The sequence below is a fragment of the Puma concolor genome, chromosome F2 (genome assembly GCF_028749965.1).
Source record: "Puma concolor isolate L17-30 chromosome F2, mPumCon1.1.hap2, whole genome shotgun sequence".
NCBI classification, from domain to species: domain Eukaryota; kingdom Metazoa; phylum Chordata; class Mammalia; order Carnivora; family Felidae; genus Puma; species Puma concolor.
The window spans coordinates 21,985,456-22,008,833 of NC_141684.1; the positions used below are offsets into that span (position 1 = coordinate 21,985,456).

The window sequence follows — 23,378 nt, forward strand, 5'->3', positions numbered from 1 at the left end:
TAGGGGTGCCTGAGTGGCTCCGTCAGTTAAACATCTGACTTGATTTTGGCTCAGGTCCTGATCTCATGGTTTCTAGGATCAAGCCCTGTGTTGGGCTCTGTGTTGACAGCACTGAGCCTACTTGGGATTCTCTCTCTCCCTCTCTCTGCCCCTCCCCCCCACCCCGCGCGCGCGCGCGCACACACACAGTCTCTCAAAAATAAACATTAAAAAAACACTATTTTTATAACTGTTTATTAGTCAATACTCAAACGCTAAATTTGCAATCATAATCAGCAATCTACCATGCAAAGGATGTATTTATTATTAGTAAACATCTGTAAAAACCTTGCATGTCCAATTGGTGATAGGCTAAATAAAATATATTACCCTTAGATACTACAGATTTCTGAGGTAGATTGAATTATCGGTCCTAGTTCTTGTCCTTGTCCTAGCTTCATATGCCTTTACTTCTGCTTGAAACTGCAGTGCTTCCCAGTGTGGGCAGTTAACTCCCCATCTAACATTGGGCTTGCTCAGGAGAACTGCTTTGATAAGTGTAAGTTAGAGGGTCTGGAGAGGCCCACACACGGTTAGGCTTGTCTTCTTGTGCGTCTGCCACTTGGTATAGGTGGGAGTTTATAGAACTTAAAATGAAATGTCACCTATTTTTTGAATAGGCAGTATTTGCATGATATAAAATTTCAAAGGAACCAAGGGGTACACAGTGAAAAGTAAGCATCTTCCTCAACTGTCCAGATTCCCTCCCCAGAGGAAGCTTGTGTAACCTTCCAGAGAAACTTTATCCATATACAAGAGAAGTTGAGTAGCAGTATTACTGAGTCAGAAGCAAGTAAGATAGATAGGGGCTTCTGGATTAGTCTGAGAATCTGAATCTCTTATTTGAGAGTACACTATAATCTGAGAGATGTGCTCCTGTAGGCAGACCTATGAAGGACTTAGTGCGGACTGACCACAAATCTATAGAAGCACTTGTCACATAGAGCTATCTCATTTAAAACTCCTAAAAATTTACTGTTTCCAAAAGGCCCTCAAGGTTACTTTAGGCTGTATCTGAAGAATGAGGTAGGGTGTTGCCTCTTGGGCTAAAGCAGGTAGCAAATAAGCACATAGTTATGATTTCAATTTGTGCTAGACTCAAATTATTTGGTTCTCTCTGGTTAGACATAGATCATTCCAAGTAAGATCCAACACTTAAAGCACACATTAAAAGTAATTTTCATCAATTTACAGCAATATACAAGTTAATTATTTCCTCATTTTAACCTGTTTGGGAGGGGCATCTGGGTGGCTCAGTCAGTTGAACATCTGACTTAGGCTCGCTCAGGTCATGATCTCACGGTTTGTGGGTTCAAGACCCATGTCAGGCTCTGTGCTGACAGCTCAGAGCCTGGAACCTGCTTCAGATTCTGTGTCTCCCTCTCTCTCTGCTCCTCCCCCATTCGTGTTCTCTCTCTCTCTCTCTCAAAAATAAACATTAAAACATTTTTAAAAAATTAACTTGTTTGAGACTCGAAAAAAAATTAAGCTGAAATGGTGACTTACAAGTTTAATTAGTTTGTACTACAGATAAGACAGTACTTGGTATTTCCATATGCAAAAATGTTTAAACCTTTACTCCTAAAAAGGGTAATAAAATGAGCAAAACCACCACTGATCAAGTTGAAAATTTATTTACAAAACTTATTTTGCTTAAAAAACTCCTGAAGATTAACCAAAACATAAACCCTATCAAAGTTTATTACAATAGTTATTCACAGAATCAATAGCTTAAAAAACAACTGCCAATGAATACTTTAATGTAAAACTGCAATGTAAAAATAGGAACTTTAATTCTAGTGAGTAGAATAAAAGCAGATAAATAATCTTCTTCAAAGGGAAAAAATACTTGAGGGAAAAAAACAGCATAACGTGTAAAGCAGGAAATTTAAATATCAGTTTAGTTCCGCATTGCCAACATGGCATTTATATCCCAGATGAGATTTCGTAATTGATCCATAATTTGCTTCAGCTGTTGATTCTTCTGTTTGAGTTTCTGTAGAAACAAAAGAATTTATCAAAAATGTTTCATGAATTATAGACCATGAAGTGAGAAGATTAACATGTCAAAAGTTAGAACTCTAATGATCCAGACAGAAATAAGCTTAAATACTTCCTTCATGCAGAAAAGGTCTCTATCTTTTCTGGCCACATATATTCTCTGAAAGGCATAATGAATTCTAATTCAGCCCACAGAGGCCTCTGGTTCCACCCCTGTGCCTCCCTTTCTGCCTCCATTCCCAATCAAAGAAACTAAGCTAAACGTTTAATTGTTATAAAACCTAAGATACAGGTTTTCTAAGATGCAGTGTAGCCTAATGTCAAGAGTATAACCTCTAGAGCCAGAATCTCTTGGGTTCATGCTCCTCTCCTTCACTAACTACATATATGACGTTGGCCCAATTACTTAAACTCTCTGTGCCTCAGTTTCTACATCAGAAGAACAGGGATAAATTTGAACCTACCTCCTAAGAGTTATTATGAGGATTAAAAGATTTGATTCACATAAATGTTAAAATTAGGTTGGCATATAAGTAAGCACTCAACAAATGTTCCTCGTAGGCACTGAACATAAAAAACCGTGAATACAGGAAATAAAGTTTAATGCAAATACAATGCCTGATGCAACTGGTCTTTGAAAAATGTGGCAGAAGCCACTCCTTGCCCACAGCAGGAAGTGCAATCTGCTTCTGCTTCTGAAAACTGAAGACCAATTGGCACAGTCTCTGATGTAATCTTGTTCACAGCTAAGATCTGCAGGATGCCCTCCCTGAACGCACATGGCTCTGAATCTCCATATCTGGGTTTCTACCAGACCACGGTTTATAAACTTGTCTGTAAGCACTTCCTTCAAATCCCATGTAGCAAATGTCTGCTGAGGTAAAACAAAATAGAGAACTTCTGGTCAAAGTACTTACTAGTTATTATAATAATAATCATTACTATTCAGTGACCTTTTAGAACCTTACATTAGGAAATAATATCTTTAATTAGATAATTTTAAAGCTACTATATTAAAATACCTCCAGATAAAGCAGTACATTCATTATAAAGAGGTCTAAAAATCTTAATTTTGATTTCATTAAAAAGCAAACTAGGATTAAGTTATCCTATTTTATCTAGAGTCAGAGAGCAGGAAGAAGCTAAAAGGGAGGAACAGGAAACTTTTACTGGAAAACAGAAAACAATGCACATAGATTTGAATGTTTAATATTAAATTTAATTCACATTTGAGGAGAGAACACAACACAGATAAAAACAGGATATACAGTACACAGGGCATTGTGTACAGTATGCAGTCTCATGAAGCTCACGTTAACACTGTTTTTGGGAAAAAGATACTGTTAGTATTTTAGCTACTCAGTCTCCTTAGATTTCAGATTGGCCCATCTTCTAGTTCTGTTGTCACAAGTATGTGGCGGTTATTGAAGCAACTGTGCATAGAATCTAATCAAATGGACCCAGATAGTTGGGTGGAATGATGGGTGACCAGATGGCGGGTACCAGGCCCGTAAAGTATTTTCCATCCTAGAGATCAAGAAACAGGTACTTCTGCCGGCCATCAAGGGGAGCAGCAAGCAGAGGGACACAGGAGTAAAGGTGCCCTACTGTATACTGGGAGGTGGGGGGGAAACCTCAGGCCCAGTTCTAACTTTGCCCCTAACTTGATATTTCATCTCAGAAAAATTCCTCCTCAGTTTTCTTATGAGATGGCATCATATAATGGACGAGGCCCCTGCCAGTTCTATCTGTACACCCATATCTGGGAGCACAGTCAGTTACATAGACACCTGTGATGAAAGCCAGTGAGTTTAGTTGAGTGAACTAATTGCTGGCTTCAAAATGGTTCAGAGTCCGCTGCCATCCCCACTGAGCCATTGCTCACTCCCCCAGCCATGAGAGGCTGCCATTCCCACAACTCCCCTCTCTAATTTTTCAGGGACAGTGCAAAAGAGCTACTGAGTAAGAATACAAGGAACAGAAAGAAGGCAAGTTGATATTAAAAAAAAAACAAAAACTCATTTAAATTAGTACCTTCTGACATATCTTGAATATGATTACTTTTAAAAGTTTCAGAACTTTTCTTTGGAATGGAATTCTGAGCCTGTAACACATTCTGTTCTGTATTTACTGAGGATATGTTATGTACAAAGCTCCAGGTCAGGCATTGTAAAGGGAGAAAAATGAATAAGGAATAGTTTCTGCCTTGAGGAAATTCTGCATCAAGGAGGAAGAAAATAATGTCCAAGTGACTAGGCTGGTAGCCTGGGAAGGCAGATGCTGTGTGACGCCAGAAGACAGAGACCCTACTTCTGACTGGTGGGGCAGCAAACAAGGGGTCCAGAAAACTGGTAGTGAGCAGAGTATTAGGAGGAGGAACTTGGGCTTGGTAGTAGGGGCCCATTAAAGTTCTGGAAGAAAAAATATGGTTAAAACTTGAATGAAAAAGGTTAACTAGACAGATGTGTGAGATGGATTCTCCTGCATAATTTTAATGGTGACAAATCTGTGCCCATGGAAAAGAAGAAAGAGGAATGATTTAAATTTTAAAAACAACTGAAAACCATTCAAAGGCCAAGCTTGGTGAAACAAGCTCAGTGATCAAATTTTCAGTATAAATTAAGGAGTAACTGGAAGTAATAAAATTATATTCTTGAGTCGTTAAAAATACACTTTAAAATCAATATCAAAACAGGTCCAATGGCTCCCACAGTGGGTGCATCACTGGCATAAATGCGTAACTTAGCAGTAAGACTACTTTCAAAGAATATTCCTTTGGAAATACAAATTCTTTTTTTTTTTTAAAGTTTATTCATTTTTGAGAGAAAGAGACAGAGCATGAGCAGTGGAGGGGCAGAGAGAGAGAGGGAGACACAGAATCCGAAGCAGGCTCCAGGCTCCGAGCTGTCAGCACAGAGCCCGATGCGGGGCTTGAACTCACAAACCACGAGATCATGACCTGAGCCAAAGTCAGATGCTTAACCGACTGAGCCACCCAGGTGCCCCTGGAAATACAAATTCTAATGTACTTGTCTAAAAAAATTTTGCCTCATTCTTCAAAAATGGACCCAGATAACTGGGTGAAATGATGGATGACTTAAGAAATAAAGAGAACTAAAAAAATGTAGGGTTTTCTCAAGGTAATATTCAACTCTAGGTAACTGTAATTAAAAAAATATATATGGTATATTTTAAGGCACTTGGAAAATTTTTCTCAAAGATGCCACAAAGTTTTAAATTAAAAATAATTAGCAAAGAAAAATATCTAGAGCCAAAACACATCATGAAGCTATCAACAGCAAAGCTGACAGTTATGCTTATGAGTGGTTAAACTGTAAATAAATTTTCATGACATGATACAGGATTTAATATATACAGTCTTGCCCGGATTGATTTTAACAGAGGTTGACAGCTGCTATTATCAAAATCCATCAGCTGTGCCTAACTTGTTACATTAACAGGTGAATGTGTAAGTAGAGCAGACACTTAAAAATGTTTATGTTAAGTCATACCATGTAATTTAATATTCACATAAAGGTTGTGACCACTGGTCAAAAAATGCTTTAATTTCTAAATGCATGGACTCAATGATATGTCAACCCTGTAAAAACTACCCACTCTTTCATTTTTCCATCAATAAAATAGTTTAAGCAAAATAGAACTCATTCTGATGTCCTTAAAACATATAGTCTCAAACAGGTGTTCAGTCTTTACTTGGGTTATTAGGGATTATGGAGTCTAGAATGCACAAAGAGAAAATAAAAAATATTTAAATAAGCCAAACATCTGACTATTGAAACTAGACCATCCTGTCATCTCATGATTTATATCAAACACTAATTATAAAATTTTGTGTTGCCAAATTTCATGGCCTATGGTAGGTACTGGTGGTATATACATTGTTAGAAGCCAGGCAGACCATATATTAAATAGTAAACATACCAGTAATGTGGTGTACTGTACAATTTTAAGTACACAAAGATATAGTAGTATTTTGAAAATGACTGAATGAGAGTTCACTGAGGGGTATATAAAGCTTATTTTACATAGCTTATTTACAGTATAAGGAAAATATACATTGTAATTAATTTTTGAATAATTTTAATTGAATGCCAAGAATATTTTATTACTGATTAGGTCCATAAAGCAACTTAATCATTTAATATAAGCAAATACCAATGTATTAAAAATATGATCTGGTATATATTTATGTTTTTATTTAAGTTCCAGTTATTTTTGTAAATCTCTGTCACAACAAATGGGTACATGAAAGGGTGCTGCTTTGCTTCCACTAGAGTCTTCTGTCCTCAGAGAAGACCCCTAACCACTTGCATGAAATATGCATGGTGCCAGGCAACACACCTGACTGATTCGTGGCAGAAACTCCACACTTAGAATGATGGCTGGCACAGAGCAGGGACCAAAATATATGAGTATTTTAATATTCAATAAAAAAACCCAAAAAGCCAAAGAAAAATCTTTCTAAATCCTAGAGGAGAAAAAATAAACAAACAAAAATTCCCTAGCAATCATTTTGAAGCTTGTTCTGTTTCTGTTTTCCAGTTAAATCTGGTATGTTGGTATTTCAAAACAAAAAGAGATATGGCCATTATTAAAAATTATTCATTTTAGTAGTCTAAGACAAATTACTTTGATGTGTTACTAGCTAAGATTGCTGTGAACCTTAAGCTCTACTACTATCACCTAATAATAAAAATTTTACGTAACAGCAAAGAGAATAGATAAAAATAATAGACAAAAGGCATGTAAAATTTTAAGTTTATGAATATAGTTTCTAAGTAGTTGAAAAAACAAATCAAAGAATTTAAACTATTTTTTAGTAGCATCTATATGATCACAAAATTAGATCAGGGCAACATTTTACCATCTGTAGGTAGCTATTAAAAAAAATTCTTTGGGGCACCCAGATGGCTTAGTCACTTAAGCATCCCACTTCAGTTCAGGCTGTGATCTTGCAGTTTGTGAGTTTGAGTCCCACATCAGGCTCTCTGCTGTCAGTGTAGAGCCCACTTCAGATCCTCTGTCCCCCACCCCTCACCTCACCCCTCCCCTGCTCGCTCTATTCTCTCTCTCAAGAATAAACATTTGAAAAAAAATTCTAAAAAAAAAAAAATGATATTCTTCACAGAAACACTCAGGTGTGTGTGCCATCAAGGCAGAAAAATATATCCATTGATCACGAGCTTAGTGTTATAAAGATTTTCAATTACGGGAGCCTGGGTGGCTCAGTCAGTTAAACGTCTGACTCTTGATTTTGGCTCAGGTCATGATCTTACAGTTTGTGAGTTCGAGCCCCATGCCAGGCTTTGTGTTGATAGCGCGGAGCCTGCTTCGGATTCTCTCTCTCCTTTTTGCTCCGCCCCTCCCCTGCTCGCTCTCTCTCTCAAAAATAAATATACATTAAAAATTTTTTCAATTATACATTTTAATCTTGTATTCTAGAAGCGAAGTATAAAGTTGAATGAAATTGGAAGAAAAGAATAAATAAAATAACGTTAGTAGCACTAATTATACGTAACTTTATTAATAGTCAAAATATGTGTTACATTCAATTCACACATAATGTTTTATTTCAGGAATGAATTAAAACTTTTTTAGGTTAAAAAAATCCACTTTGCTTAGTTTTGGCTATTTTCTCTTCTGCCTTATTTTTTGGATTTCAGTTTGAGTTAACCAAATCTTAGTCGTCCCTCCTCCTTTTTTGTTTACACCTCTGTTTACTGCCTTATTCTCCATTCCTGTTTCAAAATATAATAACAGTTTCTAGGAAGTAAGAGAGAGTATGAGACCATCAAATGAGTATTTCTCCTGCCACTCAAGATACTTTCCCCCTAAATTCTCCTTTAAAAAATAGCTCCTATAGAAATCTAGGGCTAAGCTTTAAATCTGTTCAATTAAAACATCTAAACAGATTCTTTCTTCTTTGTAATAAACTTCAATATGTTAACTAAAACAAGTTTTACCCCAAAGTTAGAAGCACTTAAAACAGCAAAATCAGCATTCAAATAATTTAATCAAAGAAAGAGTTCTTAAATGCTTTAAGTATAGATAGGAACACAAAACTTGAAATATGGGCTTTTATTCCATAAACAGACAAACCTTCAGAAATACTGTGTATCTATTTTGTGTATTGAAATAAACCTGCTGCAGGTAAACACTGTGGACTAAATACCTGTGCTTATCTCTTTTTCTCAAAGCCCTAATAAAATGGCAGGAGATAAATGAAAAAAGCTATAAACCCATGTGGAGAAAAATGATCAGAAAGGAAGCAGCAGTAGATACAAGGTGGTAAAGTTTAAGAGGACAAGTAGAAGGGGAGTGGTAAATGACTTAGGAGGAAACTACAGTCCAGGTGGATGCAGGGACGATGCCACTGAGAGCAGGGAGACTGCTGTGCCATGGAAACTGCACCAGGCCTGGGGATGAAAACTGGAGGAACAGCTCAAAGAGCTCCAGGGACTACCAAGAGCCGCACGTGCTCACTCCCACTCCTTACAAACAGGTGACTGAGTACCCTCTCCCTGTGCCCTGTCCCACCTCTAAGGATCAGGAGGTTTGTTTTTTATGAAACTGAACCACAACAGCTGTGGATTTAGTCCTACCAGCACAGCAGAATGCAAGAGGACAAGAGCATATCTATGTAGGACACTGGAAGATTCTTCTCTGAAGAAACTGAACAGACTTAAAAAAAAAAAAAGCCTCAGAAAATGATTGTTGGGGATCCCCCAAGGAGAACACCTATCTTGACATGAAGTCCACTCACAAAGCCTATTATTAGCTTTCTAGAGCCTCATTCTTAAAATATAAATGGCTCATGAGTAAACATCAGATGTTCACCAGATCTTTTAGAGCCTCAATTTAGAAAGACAACAAAATGAGATAGCAGTTGCAAACTCTTGACACATGACCTGGTTTTGTACGGCCTGTGAGCTAAGGATGGTTTTTATATCACAACAAAGATCATGAATGTCTCACAAAGCCTAAAATATTTATTATCTGGTCCTTTAAAGTTTGCCAAACCCTATTTGAGAAGATTATGGAAGAATACCTTCAAATTTCTGAGGGAAATTAATTTACAACATAGAATTTTTATAGCCAGCCGAACTATCAAGTGGACAGCTACGGGAAGACTAAAACTTAAGTCCCTGCATTCGTTCTGAAGAAGCCACTGATATTTGAACCTAACCAACAAGGCAGTAAACCAAGAGAAAGGAAGACAGGAGACTGAGAGAACAGTGAAGCCAACAGAAGGGGTGAAGGAAGCCCCAGGACAATGCTAAACAGCAGGCCTAGACAGCATTCAATCCAGACCTTGCAAGATGATGGGAGGATTTGGGTAGGGGTGGGGGGAAAGAACCAATAAATTTCCTGATAATTCTGACTCTGTGGAAAGTTGGAAAACAGTACTGAGATGCTGCTACAGATGCATAAAGAACTAACCAAAAATTTTAAAAAATTACTTATTAACCTGGAGGCTAATTATTAACTCCAGATGGACAAAAAAAAACGTTCAAGAAAAGGACACTAGTTTAATATGTGGCTAAGGAATAAACAATATTTATATGCCTTAATACACAGAATATTTTCTAAGCCTCAATTATAACTGTATCGGAAACACTGGGGTAAGGAAAGTATGTAGGTGGGTCCATGAGAGGGAGAGACTGGAAGAAAGCTAAATCCTCAACTGGGGAAAGAAATTTTTTTATATATCTTATCCTTTGTATCAATCATATCCTTCTCTTAAAATTCACAAAATTCTAAATCAATAGCTAATAAGATTTTTTGGATTACATACTGTCAAAGTATTACTGTATTCCGACTATATAAAAGACCTTTTTTAAAAAATCAAGTGTTACTTCTAAGCCATCAAATTAGAAAAAAAAAGAAGAGGAACTCAGAGAAATGAAAAGTGAAATGAAACCTATATTAAGAAAGATTATATTTTAATTTACACAGCCTTCTTTTTTTCTCTAAAATACATAAAATCTTCTATGGTAGAGAACAAACTCTATGTCACACGTAGTAGTCTGAAATCAAAGTTACCACTATAATGCTATTTTGTTTATGTGCATAATCCATTGTATTTTATTAAAAAAGGCTTATTCCAGGAAAAAGTAACAGAGCACATCTATTGTGAATTAATGCATAGATTATCAACAGAAACATATAACACTTCTTTTTTTTTATTAAAAAAAATTTTTTTTAAATGTTTATTTATTTTTGAGACAATGCAAGACACAGAGTGCAAGCAGGGGAAGGGCAGACAGAAGGAGATACAGAATCTGAAGCAGGCTCCAGGCTCTGAGCTGTCAGCCCAGATCCTGACGTGGGGCTCGAACTCATGAACCGTGAGATCATGACCTGAGCCAAAGTCGGATGCTTAACTGACTGAGCCACTCAGGTGCCCCAAAACATATTTCTTAATAAATGAATGCTTCGTATCTCTACCAAACACCATTTGTTCTTCAAAATATAAATTAAAAGTTCCTAATCACCTCCTCACCCCCTACAGATTTCCTGCTGTATGTTCTTTATGCTCATTCATTACTATCAAATTTTCTTGAAATCTTCTTAATCTGTTTTTCTCCTTTTATGAAAAAAATGAAATAAAACTTTATAAAATCCAGCTTTTTCCTTTCTCCTGGTTTTGATATACATTTTTCTCTTAATTTTCCAATATTTTGTTTTTCAGGTCTTATTTTCAACTCTGAAATTAATTTTGACATATGGCATAATGTAAAAGCTAGCTAACTTCCCCTAAAGCTTCTATTTTTAAAGAAAAATTTTCCAAACAATCCCTCTTCTGTCATAATAAATTCTCATATGTAATAGGAAGACTATTTTTTCTGGCTATTTTATTAATCTGTCTCATACCAGTATTTCACAATTTTTTTTAATAATATTCTCCATACTGTGTTTTAATTTTTGAAGCAAAGAGATGTTTCATTACTCTTTGAGAATTTTCCTTGATGTTTTAGTTTGTTTGCAAGAAAAAATTCCAATTTGGATTTTATTTGGATTTGTTTTTTCATTGGTATTGCACTAAAATCTTATTATTTTGTGTACTTTTAAGAGAATTCACACTCAATACTGGCATTTTTAGAATATCTATTGTCCACACAAGAACTTTATGTGTTCTTTTAATTATTCAAAACTTCATTATGTATTTTGTATTATAATTTATTTATTCTGAGAGAGAGAGAGAGTGCGCGCACAAGTGGAGGAAGGGAGGAGAGAGAGAACCCCAAGCAGACTCTGTTCTGTCAGCACACAGCCTGATGCAGGGTTCCATCTCCCAAGCCAAGAGATCATGACCTGAGCTGAGATCAAGAGTCCACTTACCCGACAGCCACCCAGGCACCCGTTTTTTATGTATCTTAACAAGTTTAGTCACATAAATCATTGAGGTAATTCCTGACTAAATATTTGTTGTTGCAAATGTGAATAGGATCTTACAATCCAATTACTTTATAGCAAGTGAGAAATCAAATAATTATGTCCTGGGTTAGGAGATTATAGGGAACGTGTTGCAAAAATTTTCTATTTGTGAATTTTTATCATTTGCTGCTCCAAATATACCATAAGCTAGAAAGCAAGAATTCTGCCTAGAAAAGAAAAGAGTAAATGAGTTGTGACTGAATGCCCATGAAGTTTTTCTAACAGCTTTATGGCATGAATTCTGCAATCTCTCTTTTGACTATTCAGGTGGCTTTTCTGCTTACCTTTTTAGTTCTTGGTTATACTCTTAACTAGGTTACATTTGCCACAGAAACGACTTCATGTAATTCTAGAATGCAAATTATGTCTTTGAGTTACATAGACACCCTTGTAATTTTTATCCATGATTGCAAAATATAAAATACATAGACTGATAACTCACCTTATTCACTTCAGCAATTTCTCGCCTCTCTTCACTAGCAAAACGAGGTGGGCCAGTGCGGTCCTCATTCTTTGAGCCATCTTCTTCCACATATGGAATCAGTTGCTGAGAATGAGAGACGAGTTAAAAGTTAAAAACATGATATGAAGTTTGCAATTACATGGGTATACAAAATGTCTCTGATTAAGGTTAGTTTGTATGCTTTTCTTTTAATGGTATATAAATAAATTTCAATTCAGGTGATAGCCTAAAATAACAGCATTAGAAGTTTATCATTTCAGTGCCTTCTACACATTAGCTTTTCAGGTTTCTTTTGCAAAACAGCCCTTATAACATTACATTAACTGTTGCTTACAATTAAATAATACCCTATCCATTCAATCAGCAAATACTGAGTTCCCAGATGCTGGGTGAGACACTACAAAAATAATGACAAGTAAGGTGTGATCCCTGCCCCTAACAAATGTATAGTCCTAACAAATGTATAGTCCATTGAGATAGAACAGACTTTCTTTCATCTATACTAGAAAGAAAGGAACTTCATGGATGTGCATTATATAAATGTCATTTACTTTGCTATCTAGAACTTCAGCGTCTATGCAGATTTCTAGATGTCTTAACTGGTTGGGAGAAAGATATTTTGTAGGAGAAAAAATTATACAGCAATGAAACATCAGAATTAATAATGAAACATGTATGGCTTATGATAAGGTTTATTTGATGAAGGCCCTCATAAATGTGACAGAGACTTCAGGAATCATTTAGTCTTTTCCATCTTACATTAACAATGTAGGAACAGCCAGAGGTGAACACATGGTACAACCAGGAGTCATCTGGCCAAATTTCAAATTCTTGGGACAGATATAAACTTATCCACATCCACAACCACTCTGTCTTCCTTTCCTCTCCCAATGCAGAATTGTCCTCCCTCCTGAAGATGATGAATTTCTATTCCTGTGCTCTCATTTCTTCACCCTCCCCCCAGTCTCTCTCCATACTGCTTTCTTGCTTTATAATCTAAACATGTCTGGTCTCTCTCATTTAAAGGCTTTTTTCCTTTCCTTTCCCCCAAACCCTTGATGCCAACCATCCTTCCATCTACTGTTTTTCTCTCTTTTTATCTAAGCGTTTTGAAGATGAATGTCTACTTGTTGGCTCCAGTTCCTTATTTCCCGTTTAATCTTCAACCCATTGCGATCTGATTTCTAATTGCTAACATCTCACCAAAGCTCTGCTCATATAGACCAATGATTTCCCGCTAGCAAAATCTACTGGACAATTTTCATTCTCTGTTTCCCTTTGCTGCAGCATCTGACAATGTCGACCACATTTCTGATCTTTCTTCTGTATTTCTGACCACTTCTTTTCAGGCTGTTTTGCAGTTTACGCTTTTCTCTGTTCATCCTTTACATGCTGATCACTCAACAAGGAAGCACTCAACACAAAAAATTGTTTTCTATATGTAGTGAGAACATCCAGACCTTCCCAGCTACTTGTGTTGGCAGAGACAGAACTTGTCAACAGGAAAGGGCCACCTATAAAAATATCATATACCTAGTGAACTGAATATATCTATGACCCAAGATGAAGTTTAAGAAATCTATTTTACAACTAAAGTGATTCCACTCAGCTAATCTAAATTAATAACGATGAAAACATAATCTTTCATCTGTAAAGGGCTTACATGAAAACTATTTTAAAAGGATTTTACAACACTATCTAAAATTCCTGCTAAAAAAATCATGTACTGATTTAATACAGACACCAGCAGTATTAATAAAAATTGCCATAGACCACTCTCTTCTCTAACAACAAAAGTTCACTATAAGCCTAGATGTTAAAATCTGTAAGGTATTAACATGAAAAGATAGTACTAATTCTATGCATACGTATCCTATTTTCATCTTCTCTAGTCAGAAGTAAAACCAATATAATTCAAACTCTGGAAATACCGTGCAAATAGAGAGGAAAACATTACAAATGTCCTGCATCTTATATCATCCTCCCTCTACCACTAACACTTGCCTCCACTGGAATGGGATCCATCCCTCCACAATTTTCATTGCATTTGTCATAGACCAATCTCAGCTTCCTGAAGAGAATAGAAAGTTGGCGAAGGTGATCCTGTAGCTTTGCCAGCCGGTCTTGATATGTTCCAGTATGGTATGTGACACCATTTGGCAGCTTATCGAACAAAACAAAAACAAGAAAAATATGAAGTAATGACCATCGAGATTTTCTAGAAGTAAAGCTGGCAGAACAGAAATATTTTCTTAAGCACTGTATAAAAGCAAACCATTCCTCACAATCAAGTGCAAAATTTTAAGATTTGAAGAGTAATACTTGCTCATTTGTTACTCCTTGGCATACTGCTTCAGTGCTGTAAAACAGCTCTGGAAAAAACTGCATGATAAGCGTCTCTGTCCAGCTGAAAAACTTTCCCCTCTAATATTTGAAGTATGTTAAAACTTTAAAAATAATGCCATGATTTTAATATTGCTTACTATTTAAAAAAGGCAGCAAGCTGCTGAACTTACCTTGGAAGTTAAAAACAAAATGCAATTTAAACTGGGAAGTTAAAAATGAAAAAGCAAAAGAAAAGTACAAAATACAAAGTGAAGATCATGACTTTTCAGCAGAAGAAAGGAACAGTATACTGCTGCTATTGCAAAATGATCTCAAAATAACTAAAAGATCATTAAGATGCTCAAGGCATGCACTAAAGCATAAAGCTGTCACCAAAAGTTTTACTTTAAAAAGAAATCAACAGCAGGAGAGAGAGATGCAAATCAATCTATACTTGAGGATCATTAATTATTGCAAGTAACTGCTATGATCACAGCTCTGTCTTGGATGCTTATATATTTTTAATTCAGGACTTTTATCAAAAGAAGCCAAAAAAGTATGTATTGAAATGGTAAAATCACAGACATATGGAAATTGACTATTATTTAGAACTTATAAATAAATGCACCTTTTGTGCATTGCTGAACCTCATGAACAAGCTCTTCCTTTCTTTGTACATCAAAATATTCTGTACAGTATTTTATTTCCACAATTTGATGTGTGAAATCATCCTAACATTTGAATTAACAATACCTGTACCATGTTTTCTAGTATATGAGGTGCTTTGATTGTAAGCATTCACTCATACACTTATCTTGGGGATTGAAATGACTTAAAACCAAGACGCTAACTACTACCCGATAGATAAGATTAGCTAGTCTTTCTAAACCTCAGTTTACTCTTTTTTTCTAAACAGATGAGGTAGGAATACAAAAAAAAAAAAAAAAAATGCATAGGACAGTACTTGGAGAAAAAAAGAAGACAGGATACTATCATTGCAAGTAGATAAAACCATAAACATGAAAAAAGGACCGGAAAGGCCTACAAGTAGTTGATAAAAACATGTAATAGGAAGTCAGCTTGAATAATTACTTCTTTTCTATCATTTCCCAATTTCCTGCAATATTATGATTTATCAGTTAAGGAGATGGACCTTCTGAAATTATCTGAAATGGGTTATTAGGATTTTCAGCAATTTTTTTTTAATGTTTATTTTGAGAGTGTGTGAGTGAGCGCAAGGTAGAGGCAGAGAAAGAGGGAGAGAGAATCCCATGGGGGGCTCAATCCCATGGCCCTGGTATCATTTTCTGAGTCAAAATCAAGAGTTGGACGCTCAACCGACTGAGCTACCCAGACGTCCCAATTTTCAAAAATTCTCAAGCATTTCAACACTCTGAGGACGATACCTCCAAGAAACGTGATAAAATATCAAAGGCTAAATCAGTCGAAACTTTTAAAGAAAAAAGGCATTACAAGTTCACCCCCAAAAAGGGCTTGAACTAAATACAATGTAGAGTTTGTCAGGAACCTTCAGTTAACAAACTTTTGTAATAGTAACAAACCAGAGAACAGTCTCAGAGGCTCCCTGCTTTCCTGTTTGGGTGACAATAGGCGGTATAATGATTACATCTTGCATACAAAGCACTGTACCTTTACCTGTACCTTTATGTAGTAGGTTTAGTACTTGGCCCATATTTTCTACTTTGTGAAGACTGTAAGTTATTCACATTTATATCCCTGTTTAGTATAGTGCATACCCACAAAAGGTTTTAAAGTACAGTCTGAATTATTTTACTTCAATGAATTATTTTATCCATATATCTGTACTTAAAATTCACTAAGAAGTGTGTGTTATGTAAAAGAAGTAAATCCTTTCATAAAGAAAAACAAAATCCTTTTGAAATGCAAAGTGTCCCCCTCTTCAAGTATACCCACTTAACCAAGTCTGGGTATTAGTTTTCATAGACAGCATTAGATTCTCAAAGAAGGGAAGATTTAATTTCTCCAAAAAATTCTTTCACACTTTTCATGTGTCAGACAGTATTCTAAAAGCTAAGGTACAGTAGTGAACATAGGAGGCAAGGTTTCCTCTACCACAGAATATAAGTTGTAATAGTGCCTAAGATCTTTTGGTATATATCCGTAAGGTATACGTTTAGCTGAAAAGCTCATCAATCACCATCTCACTCTTGAATACTGAGGAAGATCTGTAAATATATGATCACATCCCTGGACACTAAAAAGGCGTTCAATTAAATTCAACATTCATTCTTAAATATAAAACAGTAAAAATTTCCCAGCACTATAAAATACATGTATCTTGGTTAAAAACTCAGCAGCATGATTAATGTAGAAACATTAAAAGCATCCTCACTGAAGTCAGGAACAGAACAGGATGTTTATTAAGACCACTAATACAAATAGTGAACACTATTCTGGAGGCCCTGGCCAAAGCAATTAGAAAAATAAAAAGTTGAAACATTAAAAAGGAAGTGGTCTAATCATCACTATATATGGATAAGATATAAATGATAAGGTGCTACTCTCAACAAAGGTAGTCAAGAAAGAGATGGGCACAAAACTAATAGAAAATAGCTTTGCTTTCATATATGAAAACAAATGAAAATGAGAAAGGAAAAAGACCCCACTTACAATAGCAACAATAAAGATAAAATACCCAGGAACAGACTTTAAAATTTTCAAGATAAAGAAGAAAACTTAAATAGTTCACAGGACAAAATAAAAGGTATTTGTGCTCTTGGTTAGTAAGATTCAACATCACATTGACGTAAGGTCTCTCTAGTTTAAATCAACGTAATAAAATGCTAGCAGGTTTTTCTCAGAACTAATCAAGCTATTCTAAAGTACATGTGGAAAAATAAACAAGGATAGCCATGGCAATTTTGGAAATAAGATAAACAGATTATAGAGTCACCATAAATGTAAGAAAATTTGGGATTACTACATAAATGACAGGCAACCAAATGTAATAGAGCATCCAGAAATAGATTCTTTTGTATGAAGTAGCATCTGAGATCAATGGAAGAGGAAAATGAATTATTCAACCTTTTGGAAAACAAAGGGCTGGGGCCATACCTCACACTTTATAGAAGGATAAATTCCATATGCTTTAAAGTTTTAGATATAAAAATGGAAACAAAACCCAGAAATCTTCCTGAATCGGCAGTGGGAAAGTCCTTCCTAACTAGACATAGAACCCAAAAGCCCTAAGAGACTGATAAATTCAACTACCTTAAAAAATACATATGCAAAACTTCCATAATCAGAGCCAAAGGGCAAACAACAGACTAGGGGAAAAATACTTGCAAGTTCTATCACACAGACCCAAGTTCTTCTAATATGTAAATAGCCAAATCTTATAAATTGAGGGAGAGGGTAAAAAAGACCAAAAAAAAAAAACCCAAAAAAACCCACAAACTAAAAAACAAAACACACACACAAAAAAAAACCACACAGAAAGGGGGGGGGGGCAAATAATATGAACAAGCAGCTAGCAGATAAGGAAATATGATTCATAAATGTATGAAGAGATGCTCCAACTCATTCCTCATTAAAACTAGAAGAAATGTAGATTTTCATCTATCAGATGATCAAAGGTCCAAAAATATAACTCGCTATTAGTCAGAGCCCGGTTGTTGGTCTCGGTTAGCACATGGTAGCATAAGCTGGTACAATCCCCATGGAGGGCAATTCTTCAAAATTTATCTAATTACAGAAGCACAGAGCCACTTCCAAGAATTCATCCTACAGGTATACTTGCACATTTATGCAGGAGGTTATTCACTGCAGCATAACAGTGAGAGATTAAAAGCAACCCAAATACCTAGAGAATGGGATGAATAAATTACAGTCTTTCCATGAATTGTGTTACCGTAATACACCCTAAAAGGAAAAGGAGATATATTCTGTGCAGATATCAACAAATCCAAAATATACCAAATGAAAAAAGCAAGGTGCAAAGTGTTGTGTATAATATACTGTTATTTGTGCAAAAACAGGAAAAAATGAAAGAATAAACACACACATTGCTAAAATATGCAAAGAATATCTAGAGGGATACATAAGGATAATCATAAAAAGCATTAACATTTATTGCCTGTGGAAAGGGGTTAGAGAGCCAGCAGACAGGGATGGGAGGGATACTGTCCATTTTATGGTCCTTTTTTTAATTTGTGAATTCTAAATATATTACATATTAAATATTTTTTTCATATTTAAAGGATAACAAAACCAAAGCAATATTTTCTTACGCAGGGAAGCTTAACCTGGGACCTAGCAATCCTTGAAGAAAATTCCCCCTCAAATTTTATTCAGAATATATAGATGTGCATTTTTCTGAGAAGAGAACCCATACTTTCCCATCAAATTCTTAAGGGGCTAGTGGAGACCTAATAACCACCTCTCTAAAAACACTTAGAAATAGGGTGTGTGGGTGGCTCAGTTGGATAGGCGTCCAACTTTGGCTCAGGTCATGATCTCACGGTTTGTGGGTTTGAGCCCCATGTCGGGCTCTGTGCTGACAGCTCAGAGCCTGGAGCTTGCTTCAGACTGTGTCTCCCTCTCTCTGCCCCTCTCCTGCTCGCATTCTGTCTCTCTTTATCAAAAATAAACACTAAAAAAATTAAAAAAATAATAATCTCAGGAGTTTGTATTTATGGTGCTTCATCCTTCTGGATTAGTAATATGGAAGGTAATTTAAAAATTTTTAAGACTAAAAACTGTATTAATAATTAGGTTACATGTAGTCCTGTTTGTTCCACTTCTTCTTCCAGCTTTTTGGAAATGAAGGATCACATTCTTGCTTCTTCTTCTGCCAATTATGACAGGTCTCAAAGTCTTACATGAGTTAAACCCCAGAATTCACAATGTAAGAGGCACCAAGAAATAACAACCATAGTCCCTTACAAATTGGTTTTGAATATATGTCTACATGTAATCTAGTTATTGATAATACTTTAAAAATATTTTTTTTAAGTTTGTTTATTTTGAGAGAGAGAGAGAGAGGCAGGGGGGAGGGGCAGAGAGACAGGGAAAGAGAGATCATCCAAAGCAGCCTCCACACTGTCAGTGTAGAGCCAATGTGGGGCTTGAATTCACTAACCGTGAGACCATGACCTTTTGAAAGAGTTTGGTTCTTTTAGTGTAGGTCATGGGTGTGTATTATACCTCTGTTAATAATACAAAGTGTTTGACAGCAAGTTAGTATTATAAAGCAATTAGTAGGAAAAACTACCAGTTATGTGTGATGTTTGGTAAGTTCTTCTTTCTCTATTTAAGCCTCAGTTTCCTTTACTGTAACATAAGGATAAAAATACTTCTTAGAACCTTACAACGGTTTGTGTGAGCAAGGAAAATGCTTGATAAATGTTAGCTAGAAGATCTAGTCCTAATTCACTACTTTGCATATAGTAGGTTAAAAAATAATCATGTATGGGGCAGCTGGGTGGCTCAGTGGGTTGAGCGTCCGACTTCAGCTCAGGTCATGATCTCACGGTTCATGAGCATCAGACTCTGCTCATAGCTCAGAGCCTGGAGCCTACTTCGGATTCTGTGTCTCCCTCTCACTCTGCCTCTCTCCCACTCGTGTTCTTTCTCTGCCTCTCAAAAATAAAGAAACATAATAAAAAAAATTTTTTAAATAAACATTTACTAAATTCTGAGAAATCATTTAACACTATAATCATTTTAGATATTAATCTATTAATTTTTAAATAATTACCAGATTTCATATCTTCTCTTGGATTCCCTTTGTATTATTTTTCACACTGGCCTATTGACATGGTTGAAACATTTTCTATGCACCTGGATTACTTGTACAGTATAGAACATTACTGAATTACAGTACATTATTGAAATCAGTTGTAAGAGTCTTAGACCTGGTTTCAAATTTACCCTATCACTGACTTGCTTTGCACAAGTCACTTCACCTCTCTACCAGAAGCCTCAAAAACAAGAATGGCATCCACATAACATACCAGTAAGATCAGCAAGCGTTAAAATTAAGTAGTATGTGTTAGAACAACTGGATATCCAAATGCAAAAAAATGCATTTGGATCCTTATTTATCATGATATCCAGGAAAATAAAGTCAATGTGCATTATGGACCTCCATGTAAAACCTAAAACTACAAAACTTCCAGAAGAAAACACAGGGGAAAATCTTTTTCACCTTGGGTTAGGCAAAGATTGTTTTCGGTGTGATGTCAAAAGTATAATCTGTAAAAGAACAAATTGATAAATTCGATTCCATCAAAATTTAAAATGTCTCTTCAAAAGGCAATGTGAGGAGAACGAAAAGCCACAGACTGGGAGAAGGCATCTGCAAAGCAAAAAGACATACAATAACAAGTGTTGTCAAGGATGAAGAGTAACTAGAACCCTCAAACACTGATGGGATTGTAGAAAAGTTTGAAAAGTTTCTCAAAATGTTAATAGATATTTGCCCTATTATCCAACAGTCCCACTCTAGGCATCTAACCGCTTAAGAGAAATGAAACACGTGTTCACACAAACATTTGTTAGGTGAACATTCACAGTATTCTTCACAGCCAAAATGACCCTCAGCAGATGAACAGATACACAAACTGTCATATATTCATACAATGGGACACTACTCAGCAATCAAAAGGAATGTACTATTGATATATCCTGAGTCATAGAAGCCAGACCAAAAACAAAACAAAAAACGACATAGTGTATGATTCTATTTATATGAACCTCTAGAAAATACAAAGGAATATATGGTGCCATAAAGCAAATCCAAAGTTGCCTGCGGATGTAAGTAAGGCCAGAGTAAAGACTTAAACGAGGCATGAGGAAAACTTTTTGGAGTGGTGGATAATGGTTTCCTAAGTATATACACATGCCAAAACTTTAAATAAATGCATTTTATTGTATGTCAGTTATACCAAAATAAAAATGTTTAACAAAACTGGGTAGCAGAATCTGAATTCTTCAGCTCCTTAGGTCCTTTGTATTTTGTTTGAAAACGAGATGAAAGTTAAGCCAGTCTAGTGAGGTTAACAGAGTGAGAGACCCACCGTTACCCTTAAAGGTACAAGAGTTTGCCTAATAACTAGAGAATCCGGTGGAATGTAGAAGATGAGGGTTCAATCTTCCAGAAGTCCTATCTGGAAAACATCACCTTAACATCGCAGAATCCTGGGGACAGGCACATCATTGGGGAATACTTCTGAATACAAATGGGGCGACCCTATACTTGAGGTTTGCCCAGGGCAGCCCCGTTTAACGCCCAGCGGCCTCACGTAACGACTAAGCCAGCGCCCCTTTCCTCCAAGAAGCATCCGCTCTCTCCACGCGCGGCCCGGAGCGCGCCCACCCTCCTTCCCACCTGCATGTTCCTTAGGAGCTGGAAGATCTCCATGGTGCGGTACACGATGTCCTGCACGGTCTCCTGCCCGATCCGGCAAAGCGATGCCGTGTTGACCTCCCGGGCGGCCTGCTGAGCCTGAGGCCCGCCGAAGGGCCCCGGCGCCATCCCCGACGCCGCCAACGGAGGGGTGGACATGGCGAGGCTGCGGCCTCAGGCCGATAGGGCCTGAGAGCAGGCGTCAGGGGTTCCCGTCTGCCTCGGGCTGAGCTGTTGCCGGCCTCTGCGGAAAGAGGCGCTGGTAAGACTACGGCGGCCAGATTTCAAAACAGCGGCTGGGACTTCCGCCCACCGTGACGTAACGCGTCATCTCAACGTCACGGGAACCGCCCTCTTGGTGGCCTCCTGGGAACTTACCTCGGCCTAAAGCCGGCCGGGATTGGACCGGAAGCCCGGGTGGGGCGGGACGGAGGAGTTGAGCAGCCAATCATCGGCTGTACTCCAGCCAGAGGGAGGTGCTCGTGCTGTGAGGTGGCTGAGCTTTCCCGGAGTTCTTTCCTGGAGTCTGAGCCTGTCATTAGAATTCCTGAAAAGAGCTCTTATTTTGTATTCGTTTGCTTGCTGAGATTTCTCGTAACAAGTCTGTGACGTTTGCAGACTCAGAGGGGCTAGTATATTTTGTTGAGTCGCATACCCCTTAACTGGTAACCTGCGATTTGAATTTAGAAAATGAAATTCCTGATCTTGTATGCTTCACTGTGACCGGATACGGACTCCGCATTTGCTATTGGCCCCTGCTCAGATGTTGGTTTATTCGAATAGCTTTCCCGATCACTCTAGAAAATTAACACTACACACACTCCCACACACTTACCTACTTACTTTTCTGACTTTGGCACTGATTACAGTCCACGCTCTATATAATTTAAAGTTTACTTTTTGATTTCCCCTCACCTTATACATACTAGAATGCCAACTGTTAAACACAGAGACTATGCCTATTTTATTCATTTACTGTATTCTCAGCACTTAGCGATTTGCATATAGAAAGCACTCAATAACTACATGTTGAGCGACATAAATGTAGGAAAAATTAAAATAAAATTAAAATAAATAAATAAAAATTAAAATAAAATAAAATTTGCAAAGGGGAGGGGGTGAGTCAAGAATGTGAAAAATGGTGATTGGCACAGAAGTTGTGCATTTTAAAAAGTATCTGAACGTTGTATTGTAAGTACTTAATAAAGGAAATAGTTACTAAAAATTACACAGGAATCATTGTAGACATTTTAAAGATAGTGATTTACAGGTCCTTAGCGAGCAATTATGATTTCACAAATCTTTACCTCCTATATGCTGGGTACTAGGAATGGAGATAGGAGTAGTGAACAGGTGAGGCAAAGCCCTGTCCTCCTGAGACAAACAGAACACTAATTATTATGCTGAGTATTTTGAAGCAAAAGTTAAAGATCCTAATACCAAGGTGCTAGCAATTTAGGAGATCAGGAACAATCTGAAGGGAATAAGTTGGGTCCTGATGGTGAATGGAAGAGGATGCTGAACATTGGAGTCTTTTCTATGAGAGGGTCATGGGACAAGGAAGGCCAGTGGCAAGTGAAGAGGCCTCCAAATGCTTTCTAGGGTCTGAAATTTAGCATGAGGATAAGGGTCAGGAAATAAGGCTGAGGACAGAGACAAGGCATGTCAAGCAGTTTGGGCTTTATTCTGAAACAGCGAGCC

At 36.8% G+C, this 23,378-nt stretch overlaps 1 protein-coding gene across 2 annotated transcripts; it reads right to left on the minus strand.

Annotated features, from left to right (window-relative positions):
• Positions 1 to 1,534: 1,534 nt before the first annotated feature.
• Positions 1,535 to 22,000, minus strand: MED30 (mediator complex subunit 30). Of its 2 annotated transcripts, XM_086695923.1 has the most exons (5): positions 21,660 to 22,000; positions 13,967 to 14,125; positions 11,942 to 12,046; positions 11,784 to 11,848; positions 1,535 to 2,035 (listed from the first exon to the last, which is right to left on the minus strand). In XM_086695923.1, exons 1-4 carry the CDS (start codon positions 21,834 to 21,836, stop codon positions 11,816 to 11,818), a joined length of 474 nt encoding a protein of 157 aa, XP_086552049.1. In that variant the 5' UTR covers positions 21,837 to 22,000; the 3' UTR covers positions 1,535 to 2,035; positions 11,784 to 11,815. The 2 variants fall into 2 exon arrangements, with proteins under 2 accessions (XP_086552049.1, XP_025778547.1); XM_025922762.2 differs by lacking the exon at positions 11,784 to 11,848 and having other exon boundaries at positions 21,660 to 21,998.
• Positions 22,001 to 23,378: the final 1,378 nt, after the last annotated feature.

Excerpts from the sequence above, each read along its gene's own strand:
- MED30 (XM_025922762.2), bottom strand. The coding sequence starts at position 21,836 with ATGTCCACCCCTCCGTTGGCGGCGTCGGGGATGGCGCCGGGGCCCTTC. Across the intron at positions 12,047-13,966 it reads TGGATCCCATTCCAGTGGAG|CAACTGATTCCATATGTGGA; the intron begins GCAAGTGTTAGT and ends TCTCATTCTCAG. Across the intron at positions 2,036-11,941 it reads AAATTGCTGAAGTGAATAAG|AAACTCAAACAGAAGAATCA; the intron begins GTGAGTTATCAG and ends TTGTTTCTACAG.